At 45.7% G+C, this 17,368-nt stretch overlaps 1 protein-coding gene across 3 annotated transcripts; it reads left to right on the plus strand.

The window, feature by feature from the left end:
• Positions 1-32: 32 nt before the first annotated feature.
• Positions 33-16,330, plus strand: C21H17orf100 (chromosome 21 C17orf100 homolog). Of its 3 annotated transcripts, none has more exons than XM_033091623.1 (3): positions 33-753; positions 5,466-5,593; positions 15,102-16,330. In XM_033091623.1, the coding sequence occupies exon 1, from the start codon at positions 63-65 to the stop codon at positions 438-440; it is 378 nt and encodes a 125-aa protein (XP_032947514.1). In that variant the 5' UTR covers positions 33-62; the 3' UTR covers positions 441-753; positions 5,466-5,593; positions 15,102-16,330. The 3 variants fall into 3 exon arrangements, with proteins under 3 accessions (XP_032947514.1, XP_032947515.1, XP_032947513.1); XM_033091624.1 differs by lacking the exon at positions 15,102-16,330 and adding an exon at positions 7,831-9,537 and having other exon boundaries at positions 33-3,455; XM_033091622.1 differs by lacking the exon at positions 15,102-16,330 and adding an exon at positions 7,831-9,537.
• The last annotated feature ends 1,038 nt before the right edge of the window (positions 16,331-17,368 follow it).

The following is a 17,368-nucleotide window of genomic DNA, read 5'->3' on the forward strand; positions in this document are numbered from 1 at the left end:
ACTGCCTGGTACATGGGCTGTGGGGGCTCCCGAGGCCTGTTTGGCCCCGTTACACCGGTAGAATGGCCTCACCCTTTCGGGGAAAGCCTGCTTCGCCCCAGGTGAAGACCACTCGCTACAAGGAGACGTCGACTCACCGCGTGGAGACCTCGTCCCACCGCGTGGAGACTTTCTCCCGGCAGGTGTGCACGTCCTCCCGGCAGGTGGAGACCTCCCAGCGCCGCAGTGAAGGGCCTTCCCTGTCCGCCTCTGGGAAACGGTTCCCTCACGTCCTCGAGGTGTCCTCCCAGCACGTGGAAATCTCCTCGCAGCGCACGGAAACGTCCTCCCGCCACGTCAAGGCCTCGTCCCGGCGGGTAGAGACATCTGTGCATCGCGTGGAGAGCCCGAGCCGACAGGACAAGCCGGCAGCCAGGCAGAATGTAAAAATGGCCAGATGAAATGCTTCCGAGGGGTCATGAAAAGCCATGGCCCTCAGCCAGGACGGAGTTGCCTCCAGTTTGCAGCCACCCAGCTGCCAGGTGAACCAATCATCTTTGATTTCATGGAAACAGCCCCATAAATCAATGTAAGAAGCCGCCAAGCTACGGTATCCGGACTCAGCCAACATTTATTGACCATGCTGCACCTTGGACCATCCTACCTCTGATCCAGGCAGCTATTTTAACTTGAAGCCAGCACAAAACGTTTTCAGGCCCATGATACTGTATAAATTGAGTTGGTGGACAGAGAGGCTGTTTGAACCTCAGCCAGGTGAGTTTGAGATTCATAGTCCCTGAACAACCATTGCTTCAAACCTAGGCACAGGGAGCAAACTGAAATGATAACCAGTGGAGTGAGGATAACGGCTGCTAAAAACTTGAGGTACAAGGAACAGACTTTCATTAATTAATTAATTGGCTTTTGTTTATGTTTCGAAATGAGCATTTTCTTTATACTAAGCTCTGTACATGGTACCCCCAGCCACACACTTTTTAAAATAGGTCACGTGTAGTTAAAAATGAAAGTCAACAACATCAACAATCAAGAATAATCTTATAGGGGAAACTTGACCTAAAATTTGAGGAGCTGGAATGGAGGAATATTTATCGAGTACCTACTCTATCCCAGAAGGTATTCTAGCACTTGGGCGATGGCAGTGAACAAGGGAGACAGAGCCCAGCTCTTGAGGAGCTTACACTCCGGTGAAGAGGCGGACAACAAATGACAAAATCACAGTTTTCTCTTCTGATTAACCCTATAAAGGAAATAAATGCGTAATGGGATAGAGAATGGAGGTAAGGGGTTTCTTTCGGTAGGGTGATCAGGGATAGCCTTGCTGACGAAGTATCATTTGAGCTGAAATTTGTGTGGGTCAAGAGTGGGCCATGCAAAGATCTAGGAAGAGCGCATTCTAGGCAGAGGGAACAGCAAGTGCAAAGAGTGGATGGGAGCAAGCTTGGACTGTTCAAGGAAAGAAAGAAGATCAGTGTGGCTGGAGCTTAGTGAGGGACAGCATGGTATGGAAGAGAGGACGTGAGAGAAGTAGGCAGGGGCCAGTTCAGCGACATGTTGTAAGCCACGGTAAGGAGCTTGGGTTGTATTCTAAGGTCAATGGAAAGACCTTGGAAGGTTTTCCGCTGGGGAGTGACATGATGCAATTTATATTTTCAAAATATCCTGGCTTCTGGGTGTAGGATGTAGGACCATGGTTCTCCACTATGGGTGGTTTTGCCCCCTGCCAATTTTTGTTTGTCACAGTTTGGTGGCCGGGGTGGGAGGAAGGTTTGTGACTGGCCTCTGGTAGTTGGAGACTACGCATGCTGCTAAACAGCTTATAGTTCACAAGACAGCACACACCCCTCTCCCCGCCACACACACACCAAACAATTACTTAGCCCAAAATGTCAATAGTTTGAGATTGAGAAACCCTGATGGAGGGGCCAAGGGAGGAAACGAGAGCTAGTTAGGAATCGAACGCCATGGTCTCGTAAGAAGTGGCGGTGGCTCGTATCGGAGTTGTGGAAGTGGAGCTAGAGAAAAGAAGGCAGATTAGGGATGGGTTTAGAGGCAGAGCTGACGTGACCGAGGAATATGGAGGTGAGGGAAAGAGGAATAGAAGAATCAAGGATGACTTCTGAGTTTTGGCTTGAGCAGTGTGGTGTATGGCGGTGGTGTGGCCATTTATAAGAAATACTAGGAGGAGACCAGGTTTCGGAAGGAAAATCAGTTCTGTTTTGGCCATGCTGAGTTTGAGATGCCTGTGCAACACCCAAATAGAGACGCTGAGTGGTAGTTCAATGCAAGACGCTGACCACTGTGTGAGAGGTGAGGACTGGAAATGAAAATGTGGGGCCGTCAATACATAGATGATCTTGAAAGCCATGGGACTGAGGGACTACCATCTGCCAATCTGTCTCGCTCATTCTGTGCTGCATGAATGGATTTGAGATCTTGTCCTTCGGGGAGACCAGCTGGCTGAACACTTCTTCCCTCCGTCTCATCCCCACAGGGCCTGGCTTGACCTACCTAATGTTTCTCTGCCTGTAGTCATCTGGTAGCCACCAATACGTGAGAAGGTTTGCACTAAAATGTTAGATGTTTCAGAGAACTTGACGTTCACAGTAAACATTACACTGTTCCTGGGAAGAAGGTCTCAAAACAAAGGTTCGAAAGTTCAAGTTTTGGGGTGTATTTTTTGTGGGAGACGGGGGTGCATGGATATTAATGTGTATCCTAGCCCCAGGTTCTTATGGGATGGCTGAAGAATGACTGAACTGATCTATTACAGTGGTTCTCAACTGGGGGCAGTTTTGCCTTGCAGCGGACACTTGGCAATGTCTGAAGATATTTTTGTCACAACTGTAGGTGTTGGATGCTACTGGCATCTAGTGGGTAGAGGCCAGAGACGCCGCTAAACATCCTACAATGCATACGTTATTCCCTACCCAGCCCCTGACAACAAAGAAGCACTGGGTCCAAAATGTCAGTAGTACCAAGACTGAAAACCTTGAAGCTTCTAGCAGCTTAGAAAGCTGAAGCATGGTCCATTGCGGGGAACACCCCACTAGTAATAGCAGGATTATGCTATGGGAGAGGTTTAGAGGTAGCAACCTCTGTCAAATGTCAGGGCAGGAGCTCTCAGAGGAGAGGAATATATTGCTTTTTGAGGAGACCTTACGTCTCTGTTTTCAATAATCTGTGTGATGTTTACCCCAGGAGGAAACCAGTCCCATCTAGCAGCATGTAAATGACCTTGATTCTGTGGGACCTCATTGTGAGGTAGAGTGTTTGCTGTTTCCAGGCGCTGTGCTAAGTCCATACCCACATTTCTTCATTTAATTACAGGAGAGAGTGCACTAGGGGCTCAGGCCAGCGGAATGAACGTTACAGAACCGCAGAGGCTACCTTCATGCTTCCACCTCATAAAACTTCCGCTAGAAACTAATAATTAGACTTCGGAATTTGGGTCTTTGGTGAGCTTACTAACTCTTTTCAACATGATAGACCATGTGCATTATAGACAAACACTCTCTTCACCAGTGTTTTTTAAATGAACAAAGTTGTTGCTTTTCTTTGACAATGTTCATTGTTGTCTTTATTACAAAAGTGATACGTGCTTAATGTCACAAATGAAATAATTCAAAGGTGTGTAAAGAAAAATTTAGTAATTTGTCATCATTCCATTTCCATCCTCTGGAAATAATGTCAGCAACTTGGAATATATCCTTCTAGACTTTTCTGCATTAACTACTTCTATCCCCCTTCTTCGTACCTGTAAGACTGGTTGGCGGGTTACTGTGAAAAAGCCAAACACTGGGTTTCTAGATGATTTTGAAGGATATAAGATTCTGGTAGCTTCTTTTTGTTATCCTTGTTTCATACGAAGGGTTTTACCTAGGTTTCTTCCTCCCAATTTCATTTATCCCTGTTTCAAAACTGAAATCCAAAAAGGAATACCCAGAGCAAGCAAGTGTCAAAAAAAAGATAAGAGACACGAAGAAAAGCAGGTGACGAGATATTTGCTGTACACACTGTTTTACACATCAGATCCTACAGCTGTAAAATGATCACGTGTTAAAGAAGCTTATGTCTGTCATAATGTTTAATGTACCTGCTGTGTGTTATAAGTGTCTGCTGCTCATACCGTGTGTCAGCATTCTCCCCACACTGTCTGCTTCTGGAAGCTCCAAAGGAGCTTGGTGCTGCTGTATCTGTGACATGGTACATGATGCCACATACACGTGCTCAGTAAAGAGCAAACAACAATGCTGTGCCTCCATTCCCGCCATGAAAGCCTGGAATGGCTCCACCTGCTTACCCTTGGATTTGTTGAGCTCAGACATAGCTGTGGCTGGCCTTCCGTTGTTGCCCAATAGGTTAGGTTGAAAAATAAGTACAAGTCAGCACCTGTCATTTTCTTCATAATCCATCCACTCATTTATATGTAAGCTGAGGGCAGCTTACAAAGTTTGTCACATGTATTTGCTACCAGTTGTATTGAAAATAACTTGAAAAGAACGCTGTTAATAGGATAATCTTTCCCTGTCGCATGCAGCGCAACACAGGCAGTGAGAGAACGAGAAGGGGCCGCGAAGGGTTAAGAAAGAAACAGAACTCAAAGTTTTGAAACAGGGGCCAAGGGTCTCACAGCCTCAAAGGACTGAGAGCCCCGAATCGGGCCACCTTGGGGCTTTTATTGATGCACATACAAAGAAGTAGCATTGTTTTCTCCACGGTCTGTGAGTCTCATACATCATACCAGAAAACTGGTTCACACCAATCACCTTGCCTGCCGAAAGTCCTGTGATGTATTAGTAGTTGTTGTTTGTACCTCCTCAGGGGACAAAACCTTTATGCTGAAACTTGCTGAGAAGGAGAACTGATGCTATCAAATCTAGAATCACTTCCCAAGCAGGTTGTGGGAAGGAATACAGCCACAGAGGCAGAAGCTCTCCTTAGATGGGGGAAAGTGGGGGTCTATGCCCACCTCTATCAACCCCGTGCGTTTTCCTGATGGTCCCCACGTGACTGTGCCTGTCTTAGGTCATTCCTCTGTTGAGGAATCTTACCCGTTATTGGCTAGCCAGCCATCCTTTGGGGCCAAGCAAGGAGACATAAGGTGTAAGCACAAAGGTGAAGCAAAGTCCCTGAAAGGAACAGTCTCCCAGACTCTTCTTTCTTTTTAGGTGTAGGCACGAGGGGACAGACGGGCAGGCAGCTGCATGACAACATTTCCCCAGATCACACAAGCCATGGGGAGAATTAAGAGCCCAACCAGTGAGGTTTTGGCTCAAGTCCTCACGTAGCTCTTCCAGGATTCCTGGTTCTGCATCCTTGCTGTTGCTCCCATCCCAGTATGGCTAGTACGACTACCCAAGCCCTGGATACCCAGCTTCTACAGAGTTCCGCAGGCTTATATGGGTTCCACATGTTATTAGGCTAGAGAAAGAATTTACAGCTTAAAACTTTTTTTTTCAAAACAGTTGATCTTCATGGTACAGATGGAAAAACTGAAGTCCATAGAAGCCAAAAGTAACTTACCAAGAGCAAAGGTTCTTGCAACCACTATTTACTGCCTCCCAGGATGGTTTCTTTTAATAGTCCAAGAAAGGTATGTATAGTGTCTTTAACATCAATTTACAGTTAGCATGGTAGATAATACTTAATAGAAAAGGAAGAAAGAAATAACTTTTATATGCAATTGTATAGAGCACTCATTCCTGTGAGGCTCCAAAAACATCTCATTACTACAGAGGATGCCAAAAAAATGTACACACCTTTTAAGAAAGCAAAAAAACTATATTAAAATGATAATATTCAATATATACCAATAACAAAAGATGACTACTAGTCACAATTGACTTCTGCAATTACAAGAGGGGCTCAAAGTGGTTACCATCAGCGTGATTTTGATACGGTTTTTCTTAAAATGTGTATACATTTCTTTGGTACCCTCTGTATTTTGAAGCTCTGTTATTAGATGCATAAACCTTTAGCATCATCATGTCTGCTTGATAAATTGGCCTCTTTATCATTAATAAATTACTTTCTTTAGCCCTAATAATACTCTTTGCTGTGAAATCTATTTTATTTGATGTTAACATAGCTGCCCCAGCTTTCTTTTGATTATTGTTAAGATGGTACACCTTGTTCTACCCTTTTACTTTCAACCTATTTGTATCTTTATATCTAAAATGGATCTATTGTATCATATAGTTGGGTTTTTTTAATCCAACTTAATAATTTCTGCTAATATGGGAATGTTTTGACAATTTATATTTTCTGTAATTATTGATATGGTTGGATTTAAATCTACCATCTAGCTGTTTGTTTTCTGTTTGTTCTCTCTGGTCATTGTTCCCCTTTTTTCCTTTTTCCTTTTGTATTAGTATTTTTAATTACTCCGTTTCATCTCCTTTGTTGGCTGTTACTCTTTCATTTTATATTAGTAGTCTCATTAGGATTTATAGTATACATTTTTAACTTATCATATTCTACCTTTACTTGATGTGTAGTGTAAGAACCTTACAACAGTGTACTTCCATTTTTCCTGGGCTTTTTGCTATTATTGTGATACATTTTACTTGTATGTATGTTATAAACCCCACAGTACACTGGTAACATATTTGCTTTAAACAGTTGATTAGCTTTTAAAGGAATTTAAATAATAACTTTTAAAAACTCTTTATATTTCCTCGCATAGTTAGCATTTTGGTGCTCTTCTTATCTTTATGTAGATCCAGACTTCCGTCTAGTAGCATTTTCCTTCTACTTAAAGGACTTCTTTAATCATTTTTTTCTAGTGGAAATGAATTCTTTCCATTTTCGTATGTCCAAAAAAGTGTAGATTTTGCCCTCTTTTTTTATATATGTTTTTCCTGGGTAAAGAATTCTTATTTTCTTTTTCTTCCAGTACTTTAACAGTGTTATTTCACTGCATTCTGATTTGCATTATTTTCAACTAGAAACCTTGCTCTGTCCTACTAATCTTTGTTCCTCTGTACAAAGACTTCTCTATGACTTTTAATGTGTCTTCATTATCATTAGTTTTAAGCAATTGGATTATGAGGTGCCTTTATGTAGTTTTCCTCATGTTTCTTGTACTTGGGGTTCATTGTGTTTTTTTGGATCTGTGGTTTTATAGTTTTCATCAAGTTTAGAAATTGTTTGGCTCTTATTTCTTGAAATATTTTTTCTGCCACACTATCCTCATGGATTCCAATTAAAGGTACAGTAGGCCATTGATTCTATTCTTTTTCTTTTTAGTCTCTTTTTTCTCTGTATTTCACTGGATAATGTCTATTGCTATGTCTTTAAGTTCACTAATCTTTTATCTGCAATGTTTAATCTGTCATAAATACTATCCAGTAGTTTTTGTTTGTTTGTTTGTTTGTTTGTTTGTTTGTTTTCAGTTATCTCAAACAGAATGGTAAATTCAATCCCTGTTACTCCACCCTGGCAGGAAGCTGCCTCTTTAATGAATATGTTTCATTGGACATTAACTTTACAATTTAATCTTTAGATCACAGAACAGTCAGGTGTATCTGTGACTGAATGTGGAATTATAAGTCAGAGATGGATAGTGTAACTGTCTCCCAGAGAGGGGCTACAATGATTGTTGGGACTTTGTGTCCCTTTTGGGGGGGAGATGGTAATAACATCTTTCTTTCAGTGAAGCATAGTTGCATTGTGTTAGAAACAACTTTTTTTTTCTTGTGTGGAAGTTCGTTAGCCAATATAATGGGCTGTGGCAGTTGTGTTTGTCCCTTGACTCCAAATCCTTCCTCTATATTCCACTTTGTGGCTGATGCTGTGACTGCACAAACCGCATTTCTGTTTCACCCCCAGGCCCACGTTGCACTCTGGCAATAAGGGGCACTAGAGGGCGCCATCTGGGCTGGAGGGGCGCCACCTTCCTGTCTGCTTTCTGTGATTCCTGCCTCGGGAGCGGCTGTCCCTCCAGCAGCACTTCACCTGGCGGCAGCTGAATCCACCTGCAATTTTCTGATATTTGAAGAACCAGCTCTCCTGTAGCCCACTTCAGAACACTAGTGCCGGCTGGCTGACGACACCCCTTCTCTGAGATAAGAGTTTCAGGTCTCTGGGGTTCCTCCTCTAAGTTTCTCAGTTTTAATAACTCCATTCTCTTCCTTTTCCTGTCTACCAGTGCGTCAGGGCGTCCTACTATATGCTTATTACCTTCGTTTTCTGAGATTGCCTGTTCATATCCTTTGCTCATTTTTCTTTTTTCTTGTCTTTTTCTTCTTGATGTTTATGAGTCCTTTCAATATTCTGAATACAAATTCTCGTTTGCATTGCAAACATAGTCTCAAAGTTTGTGCCTCGCTCCCTTTTTAAAGTTTTCATTAATTTTTTTAAGTTTCAAAAGATAGTTCCAGGAGTGCTAGTCTGAAGGTTTTGAAGCTTCCAGTCAAAACCATTAAAGACTGATGAAATCAATTTAGTGGGTCACAGTCAGCATTTTTAAAAAACAGAATAGAACAGAAAATATCAGTGCATCACACCCTTAAGGAATGAATGGAGGAAAGGAAGGGAAAAGTTTCAGGCCATTTAGTTATAACCCACTGTCAACACTGTTTTTATTACAATCTCATAGCAAGGGCATAGACTTCTACCCGGACAATTCAACAAGTATCTGTTAGTACGGGTATTGAATAGGAAAAGACAATGGTTAGATAACCATTGTTAGACTGGATACAAGGTTAAGGATTATTAGATTTATTGAAAGACAGCTGAAGGCTGTTGGGTGCCCCCCAAAGTTGACATTAGCTGAGTACATAAGACAGCTGGGTTCACAGAGGTCTTATTCCCATGAAAATTCATCAGAAAATTGCTTAAGCATTTTATCAGAAATATAGTTGATTCTCAAGAAGAGATTTGTAGATTATATTCTCCAAATGTCCCTGATCCATCCCAAGTATGGGACAGTATTTTCTTTTACAGTATAAAGGTATGTTTCATGAACACTGTGTTTCAGAACATGTGTATTCCAGCTTGACGTACGCTTTGTTTATTTTATTTTTTTTTACTGTGCACCACTGTCAAAAGGGTTTGGAAAATGCTGTGCTGTTCTTTAGAGCTGAGGTCTGATCAAGGCCTTGGGAATTTCAGGGGTCATGAAGCCTGCCCTTCTCTGCAGGAAACCTCTATATTTTTACAGACACCTAGGGGGGATTCTCCTAGATGCCTTCACAAACTTACCTTCTTATCTGTTTGATTCAGAGGGCTGATCAGAGCATTGTCCATCGGAGGGCTCATATTGCCTGATAGTGACATTTCATTTGTAAAAGTGCCCTAGTGTTAAAATAAAATCTTTGAAAATCATCAATCTAGTCTAATCCCTTTGTTTTACTTAATGCAGAAACTGAAGCCCAGAGTGAGAACAGCTTGTCAATCACACAGTCCCTGAGTGGCACTGCCCCCACCGCTCTATCAGGATAGCAAAGATTTCAGCCCCAGAAACATGCATTTAGTTGGCAGTGGCCTAAACACATTCCCGCAAGGAAAGAGGGTTTACGTAGTGAAATTGCTCTTTAGTGTGTCTTCATTGATCTGATTCCTGTATCAGACCCAAGCCCACTTCATCCATTAGACACAATAGGCTATACACCTAGGAACTGGGAACTTTTTAAAGGCCTGCAAAAATGGTTGAAGGCTTCAAATTACAAAAAGAGAAAAACAAAATTGAAATTAGTAAGTGCCAATTGGACAAGTGGTAATATTCATGCTATGATAGGGTCAGGCTCTCCAAAGATGAGGATGTCTAAAACCCATGAAGGTCTGCAAATGGCTCTGCCAAGATAACTGCATACTGGTACCCAGGCTCTGGTGACCTTTGGGGGTGGGGCTTCTCTCCGAATGTGGTAAAGACCAATAGACTTAGCATATCATTGGGCCAGGGACAGCCTAGAGATAGACTGCCTTTGTTTCCTTTTTCCCCTCCTGTGACAAGACAACACATTTCTTCCCAGGGACTGAGAAATTAGACCTCAGATAAGTCAATTCAGTTCTCTGGGCCTCACGACCCCCCGCCCCCCACCCCAATATATTAATGTTGGGAGTCACTGTCAAAAAAGATGGAAAAAAGTGTATATCTGAGGTCTCTTCCTACTACAGCCAGCCCCACCCCTCCACCCCCCAGCCAGTCAGTGACCACCTTTAAGTTTGTGCCCATGACAGGGAGTGGACAGCAGGGGTCAGGCAATCCCTACACGGCAGCAAAGACTGATCCTTGGATGAGCAGAAACCTAGGGGAGTGCCAAGCAAGGCAGAGGCCTGAAGTCAGGCCTGAGGTGACTGACAGTTAACAGAAAACCCGGCTCCTTGGCCTGCAGGAGTGACAGCTTCTATGAGAGAGGCGCTCTCCAGATGGCTTTGCTGCAGCCACTTTCCATTCTCCATCCCCAGATTGGATTCTTGTCTCTGCACTTCCAAAACACCCTGGGGAGGGGGTGGGGGCGGATGCTTCAGGTGTCTTGTTTTTCTCAGACCAAGGTCCTATGATTCAGGATTGGGCCCACATGTTCATCTTGGAAAATCAAAGCATCTTCAGGTGACCTGCCCACATTGATGTAGGGAGGACTCTTGTGTTTCATAGTCCAAAAGGGGCTTTGATACCTGAGAGCAGTGAACATGCTTTGAGCACTCACTGTCCCCTGGACACTCCTCGAAGCACTCTATACTTCCTAACTCATGCATTCTTCACAGCTGCATGAGGTAGGTGAGGTCTCGGGGGCAGAGAGAAGTTACGTGACTTACTCAGGGTACCAGCGAGGAGGAAGCTGGGCCAGGATGCAAACCCAGGCTGGCTCTTAACCACTTGTGCTCTTACCCACTAGCTTCTGTGGGTCCAAGAGGAATAGGTCTCTATTAGTCTAGTAGTTTATCTGTTTCAAAGGATAGTGAAGGTGCAGTGTGTTCAGGAGAAATCCTGGAGACCATCAGAGGAGCAGGGGACATTCAAGCCCACGTCAGGAAGATCAGGTGGGCACGGCTTCCGTCTGCTATCTGAAGGGCTGTCGGTCAGAGGAAGCCTCAAGAGCAGATCTAGAATCAGAGGGTAAAAGTCTACAAGGAGATGCACGGGGGCTCAAGAGAAGGAAGAATTTTTGAAATGTTTTATAAGATCTACAAACAGAAAGCCCAGCGCCATTGAAATCCCAACACTGCCATATCTGTGCCGTATCTCCAAGGAAAGCTTTTCTAATAGTTGAGCTAGTCCCATGATGAACTAGGCTGCCTGCCTGCCACCCAGTGGGGTGCACCGTCTCCCTGAGCAAGGACAGATGGAGGCCGGACAACCACTTGGGAAGAGATGCCTGTTGGAGAGGAGGGCCTGGACAGTCCCAGGAAGCCTGAGGTTTGAGCGGAGCAAGAAGAGGAAAGAAGCCTTGTTCTCTTGCCTAAATCAACAAAAACGTTTCGTCTCCCCTATTCCCAAACCGGACTCCCTTTTCCTCACGCCACAGCACCCCTAAGCTGTGGTTCATCTTATCCTCTCCCAGGCTTCCTCAAAGAGCTGTCTGCACACACTGCTTAAAGTTCCCCAGCCTGAGAGTCTTTCCCTCCCCTTGCAGATCTGTCCTTCCCGCTGTCTCTTCCTGCTGCTTCTCAGTCCCATCCTCCCTGACCCTTCTGTAGCATTTGACACTGGGAACCATCCTCTCCTCGACATTTTTCCTCCATGGGTGGTCCATGAGCCTGCACTCTGGCCCAGTCTCCTTTCACTACGTCCTACCCCCGCCGACCCCAAACCCAGCAAATGTCCGTGGGCCCCAGAATTCTTGCCCCAGCCTTCTTTGCTCATTTCGCTCACCCTACCCCAGCATTTCACAGTGCCAGCTGCTGCCCGCATGCTGCTGTCCGTCCCACCCAGACCTCTCTCCTGAGCAGCAGACACCACGTGTTCATGGCCTGGACACTTTTCCTTGATGGCCTAGATTCATCCTCTATTCAGTGTCTCAAACTAGCTCATCTGCCTCCTGTCCGCTCCTCCCCACCATGACTCACACCTCCACCTGCTGTTCCTCAGTGAAATGTTGTCTGCCCACTTGCCTGGTAGAAATCACGGTTATCTTTGACTTCTTTCTCACAATTACCACGCCCACCCCAATGAAAGTCGGTCCAGTGGGTCCATCTGCTTGGCCACTTGCAACCAACCCATGGGCATTGCCCTAGTTCAAAATCTTACTATCTCTCTGCCTGGTCTCCGTTCCTCTCTTCTGATCCATCTTCAAAATGTCACCAAAATTACCTTTCTCAACCATGTCACTCTTTCCTCCCTTTCTCAAGCGTTTCCCATGCTTCTGCAGCTCTCTCCACTATACTTAGCCTGGCTTGCAGTTCTCTGGCATCATCTACCACAAGGCCCCTCTCGGCACTCTGCTCCAGCCACATCCTGCTCATGCTCACTCCTGCCCAGCACACTTCCCGTGACACTTGCAAGATATGCTGGAACTCCAGCACCACTCCCTGCAAGAACGGGAGGAGGAGAGCACAGGAATGGGAGTGGGGGAAACCAAAGAAGCTGAAAGGATGGCACACCAGGTGTCGCTTGTCCATTGTCCTCGTCTGACCCAGAGGGCACTTTGGGTGAGGGTGTGGCATGTCCCAGCACCCAGTCAAGCATATTAGTGTGCAGGGCCTAGACCCAGTACCGAGACCGTTAACTCACGGCAGGAGCCTGGCTGTCACACAAAGCATGCTGTAATTCCCTGGAGCCCAGGAGCCAGCATCATGATCTAGCCTGGCTCCCTGCTGCCTCTGCTCTCATCTCTTACCACCCCTTCCTTATCCCTGAGTCCTTTTCCACCTTGCTGGCCTTCATGCTAATCCTTAAATATGCCACGTTTATTCCTGCCTCAGGGCCTTTGCACTTTCCATGTGTGCTGCGTAGAATGCTCTTCCCCAGATTTTTTAACAGTTTGCCTCTTCTCATCATTTAGATGTTAAATCAGATATTGATTTTACTGATTAAATACCCCCTCCTTCTCCCCTACCTTCGTCACTCTACTCCCCCAACCCGTATATTTCTCTAGTGTGAATTTATTTTATTGGTTGCTTGTTTATTGTCTGTTTTCCCCACTGGAAGGGCAAGGACCTTGACTTGTTTGTCACTATATCCCCCAAAACCTATCACAGTACCTAGCACAGAGCAGGCGTGCAGTAAATGTTTGTGGTACGAGCAAATGAAGGAATGCATGAACAAATGGTCAGGATGAGTTTCAGGACCTCAGCACTTTGGATTCAGGCTGAGACCACCACTGCAGTTTCTGCATCAGGCTGGGCAAGACTGGCACTAAGCCAAGGGCATTGGCTAGGTCACAGGGGAGAAGCTGGGAGAGACCACAGTGGACTTTTGCACTTGCCTCTGGCCCTCTGATGTGCCTTCTGACAGGTCAAACCCTGCCTGTCCTCATGGCTGTGCTCCATTTCCACCTCCTCCCCACCCTGAGCCCACTTCCTGGATGTTCTCATTCCCCACCTCTGAAATTGCTTTTCACAAGCACCCACATGATTGCTGCTTAAATTATTCTTTCTTGTTTACTCGTGTCTCTTCCATGAGATTGAAAGCGCATCAAGGGCGGGGACTATGAATAAAGCCTCTTTGCGTTCAGTAACTATTCATGGACCGAGGTTTGTCTGGACACTGGCATGGTCAGTGAATGTTCTCCACCTCTGTACGACAGGGCATCACCTGGCAGTAAGCAGGGCAGGCACAAGGGACGTAGCTTAAATGGAGCATCATTGAGGGCACATTTGGAAAGCCAGACCGGCTTTGAAGAAAGACAGAATTGTTTGGTGACACATGCTCATTCTTGTACTACGGGGTCTTTTTCCCTTCTCCTCCTTTTCATTCATCCACGATTTACTGGGTTCTCACTCATTGCTGGTTTCTGGGATGGCCACCAGGAGGGAGGGGAAGACAGAACTGGATGGTTTGAGTTTAGAATCAGATCAGTGCCTCCGGGTGCTAGGGCAAGCCGGGCGGGGTGACCCCACGATTCCTCCTTCCCTTTTCATCAGTCTGTGCTAAATTGCCTTCACCCCGAGATGCTCCAGATGGAAGTCCAGACCTGAGTTGGCTTAAACAGATTGCTGTGCTTGCAAATACAAGACACTTCAGAGCCAGAAACATCACTTTATTCTTTTTCTTAAATGAGAACCCAATTCCACCATATCTGTTCTGGTTGGGCTCCTTGAGGCGTGACATGGCAGTGACACAGCCAGCATCCTCCAGACCCCCTAGGGCTGCCAGAGTGAGCTGGCCAGGTGGGAAGGCGTGGCTGAGACTGTCTCTCCACCAGTCTGAGGTCTGCGGATTAGCCTTCTTGGTTAGAGAGCTCCAGACAGGGAGCGGCGGGCAGGACCCTTGGGAAGACAGACGTGTCTGTCTGGTCAGCGGGAGGCAAGGATCACTGTTCACCCACGAGGGTGGGGCTGCTCGGGCAGCCAGGCGGCTGTTTTACGTAATTATTAATTTTCGGACAGTTTTTTTTTCCTGCTTATTTGCACATATCATAAGGATATGTTGTTATTGAGTCTTCACATTCCCTATTCCTGGTGCCATCCTGTAGCTAACGGACAGCACTGCACTCATCATCTTTTGTGTATAAACCTGTCATTTTTCTGTTGAATTATTTCTCTTTTCCCAGGAGTGGAATTACCATGTCAAAAGAGATGAACGTTTTCGTAGCCCTGGAGCTGTATTGCCCAATTTCGTCCTCAAAACAAACACTGTGCTAATTTCCAGGGCTACTGGCAGTGTGTTTAAGCTGGTTTTACCACAACCTCAGCAGCAGGAGATGTTATTGTGTTAATGTGCACTAATTTAGTAGGTGTAAAGTGGCAGTCAGGCTACTGTAATGTGCGCTTCCCTGATGGCAGCCAGGAGCAGCGTGTTCTAGGTGCTGGGCTCCTCCCTGGCGTTCACTCTTGGTGATGGTCTGTCTCCCTGCAGGGCAACACTGCGTCTCAGTCTGTTTCTGGGTCTCCCTGCCTTTTGCTGTTAGCCGTCCTTGCTCTCTCTGTAAGCCTGTCTGGCTGTCTTGGTCTTTCAGCTTCTGATTCCTGTCTTTCTCTGGTTTCTAACTGGGCAGGCACGTGGCTGGCTCGTGGAGGTCCTGGACAGGCCTGGACAAGTTGCCGGCTACACCCAGACACTCTGGCCTGTAAGGGCTCCCTCCCCCGCTGAGCTGAGTGCAGACAGGGCCCTTACTTCCACGTGGAGCGGCTCATCAGGAGCCCCTTTCATCTCTCCAGGTGGCCTCGTCCGGGCTGACCTCCTGAGAAACGGTGGGAAGTGACCGGGCTCTCCCTCAGTTACCTCCTCCAACGAAGTGTTCCAGGCTCTCCACCCTCAGGACAAATGGACTTGCCAGAGGGACCTGCATGTCCCAGCAATTGGGCACGTATGGTCTGACAGAGCCAGTGAATGGGGTCCCCAAAGTCCAGATGAGTAGAGAGCAGAGGGGTCTACACTGATGACAGCAGCTCAGCCTATCTTCCTGCTCCAACCAGCCCCTTGCCTAAAGTGGCAGAAGGAGCTTCTCTTCTTGGGTGGAAAACCCACTCGACCCAGGTGGGTAGGGGCACACCAACACTCCGTGGTGTGGCAGGGACAGGGTCACTGCTTCACTTCCAGCTGAAGGTTGGAAGGCATCGAAGGTTCTGGAGCACTTGGGACATTTCAGAAAGACGTCAGAAAGGCAGCTGACCTCCAGGGAAGTCTGCGCGGATGCACTTGGGAGCCCCAGGGGTGGTGAATTGCTGAGTCCAGACACCCGACCTGCTGCTGCTAGTCACTGAGGCAGGCGGGTCTTGAGAACTGGGGTTTCTGCTGTCGCCTCACAGACCCTGTGAACAGTCCTAGCCCTTTACAGTCAGCGATCGTTGAAAGCCAGGTGGGAACTCAGATGTCAAGTTCTACCCTCTCATTTTCTTTACCATTTTCAACACTCAGCTCTTTTAAAAATTATTGTTATATAAGTGGTACATGCCCATTCGAAAATATTTGGAAAATACTGAAAACAATAAAGAGGAAAATATAATCCTATAAATTCACCAAAGATAACTGCTGTTACATTTCCATCTCAACTGTTTTCCTACGGTTGTGTGTATTTTTATTAACGCTGAGATCATACAATATGGTATGTAATTTTGTATCTGCTTTATTCACTTCAAATTAGATTATAAGCATTTTCAACATAATGAAATGTTCTTCATCATCCCTTTTAACGATGACATAGAGTGTTTTGAATGGACACAATGTAAATACTTCCTGTTCCCCAAATGCTGGGCATTTATGTTTTCAGTTTTTCAAGAGCATAAAAACACACAAAAGTAAATATTTTTTCAATATAAATCTTTGTCCACAATTTGATTTTTTCCCCTTGGGTTAGATTCCTATTTATAGGGTATAAGCATGTTTTCAGACTTTATATATGCATTTTCTGTTTTGCTTTCCAGGAGGCTGAACTAACGCGTGCCCACCTGACCACACCCAACTACACCAAGAATATATAATTTAGAAAAACATTTACTGATTTAAAGCAATGAGTCTATTGCTTCCTTCTAATAGGTAAACTGAGACTTGGTGAGGAAAAGGGACATGCTAGGGTCACTCTAGGAGTATGCCACCTCATTCCATCCTCACGACAACCTAGGGCAGCAGTGGAAGAGCTGCAGCACACAGAGCGGGTAACCTGCCTGGGCCAAACTCAGCTCGTAGGACGCGGGGCCTGAGTTTGATCGCACGCAGTCAGACCTCAGGGCCTTTGTCCTTCACCTCTGTCTTATAGCTGCTGTTCCCAGACAGAATGTGAAAGGTGGTCCAGGGGCCTGGCATGAAGGAACTTGGGGTTTGGATTTACCTTCTATAGACAGAAGGGCATTATGAATGGGTCCTTAAGTGCCAAGACTGTGTTGATACAAACATGTTTCTGGTGGACTTGTAGTGGGGAGGCTGGAGACAGGGAGACCAGTCGGGGAGATGCTACATGCAGATAATGTGAACGATGAAGAGAACTGCACAGATGCCCGCGCGTGTGTGTGTGTGTGTGTGGTTGTGGGCTGTGGGCAGCCGGGAACATTAAGGGTCTGGGGAGGCCTCCCACCATGTCCTTTTCCCTGGGCCAAGGGTCATTTTTATCTGCTACACGTCAGGCAAAACTCCTGCCAACTGCCAAAGACTCCACCTCAAATCCAGCAAATAAGAGAGAGGACAGTATGGATTACGTTATATTTAAAACAAGCCCACACAATGCCTGTAATTTTTTATTCTGACTCCGTAATTATAGTTCAAGACCGGTCAGATCATAGTTATCCCCACACCGACCTGCTGTTGGGACACATTGAATTAAAGGCC

Source organism: Rhinolophus ferrumequinum, chromosome 21 (genome assembly GCF_004115265.2).
Source record: "Rhinolophus ferrumequinum isolate MPI-CBG mRhiFer1 chromosome 21, mRhiFer1_v1.p, whole genome shotgun sequence".
NCBI classification, from domain to species: domain Eukaryota; kingdom Metazoa; phylum Chordata; class Mammalia; order Chiroptera; family Rhinolophidae; genus Rhinolophus; species Rhinolophus ferrumequinum.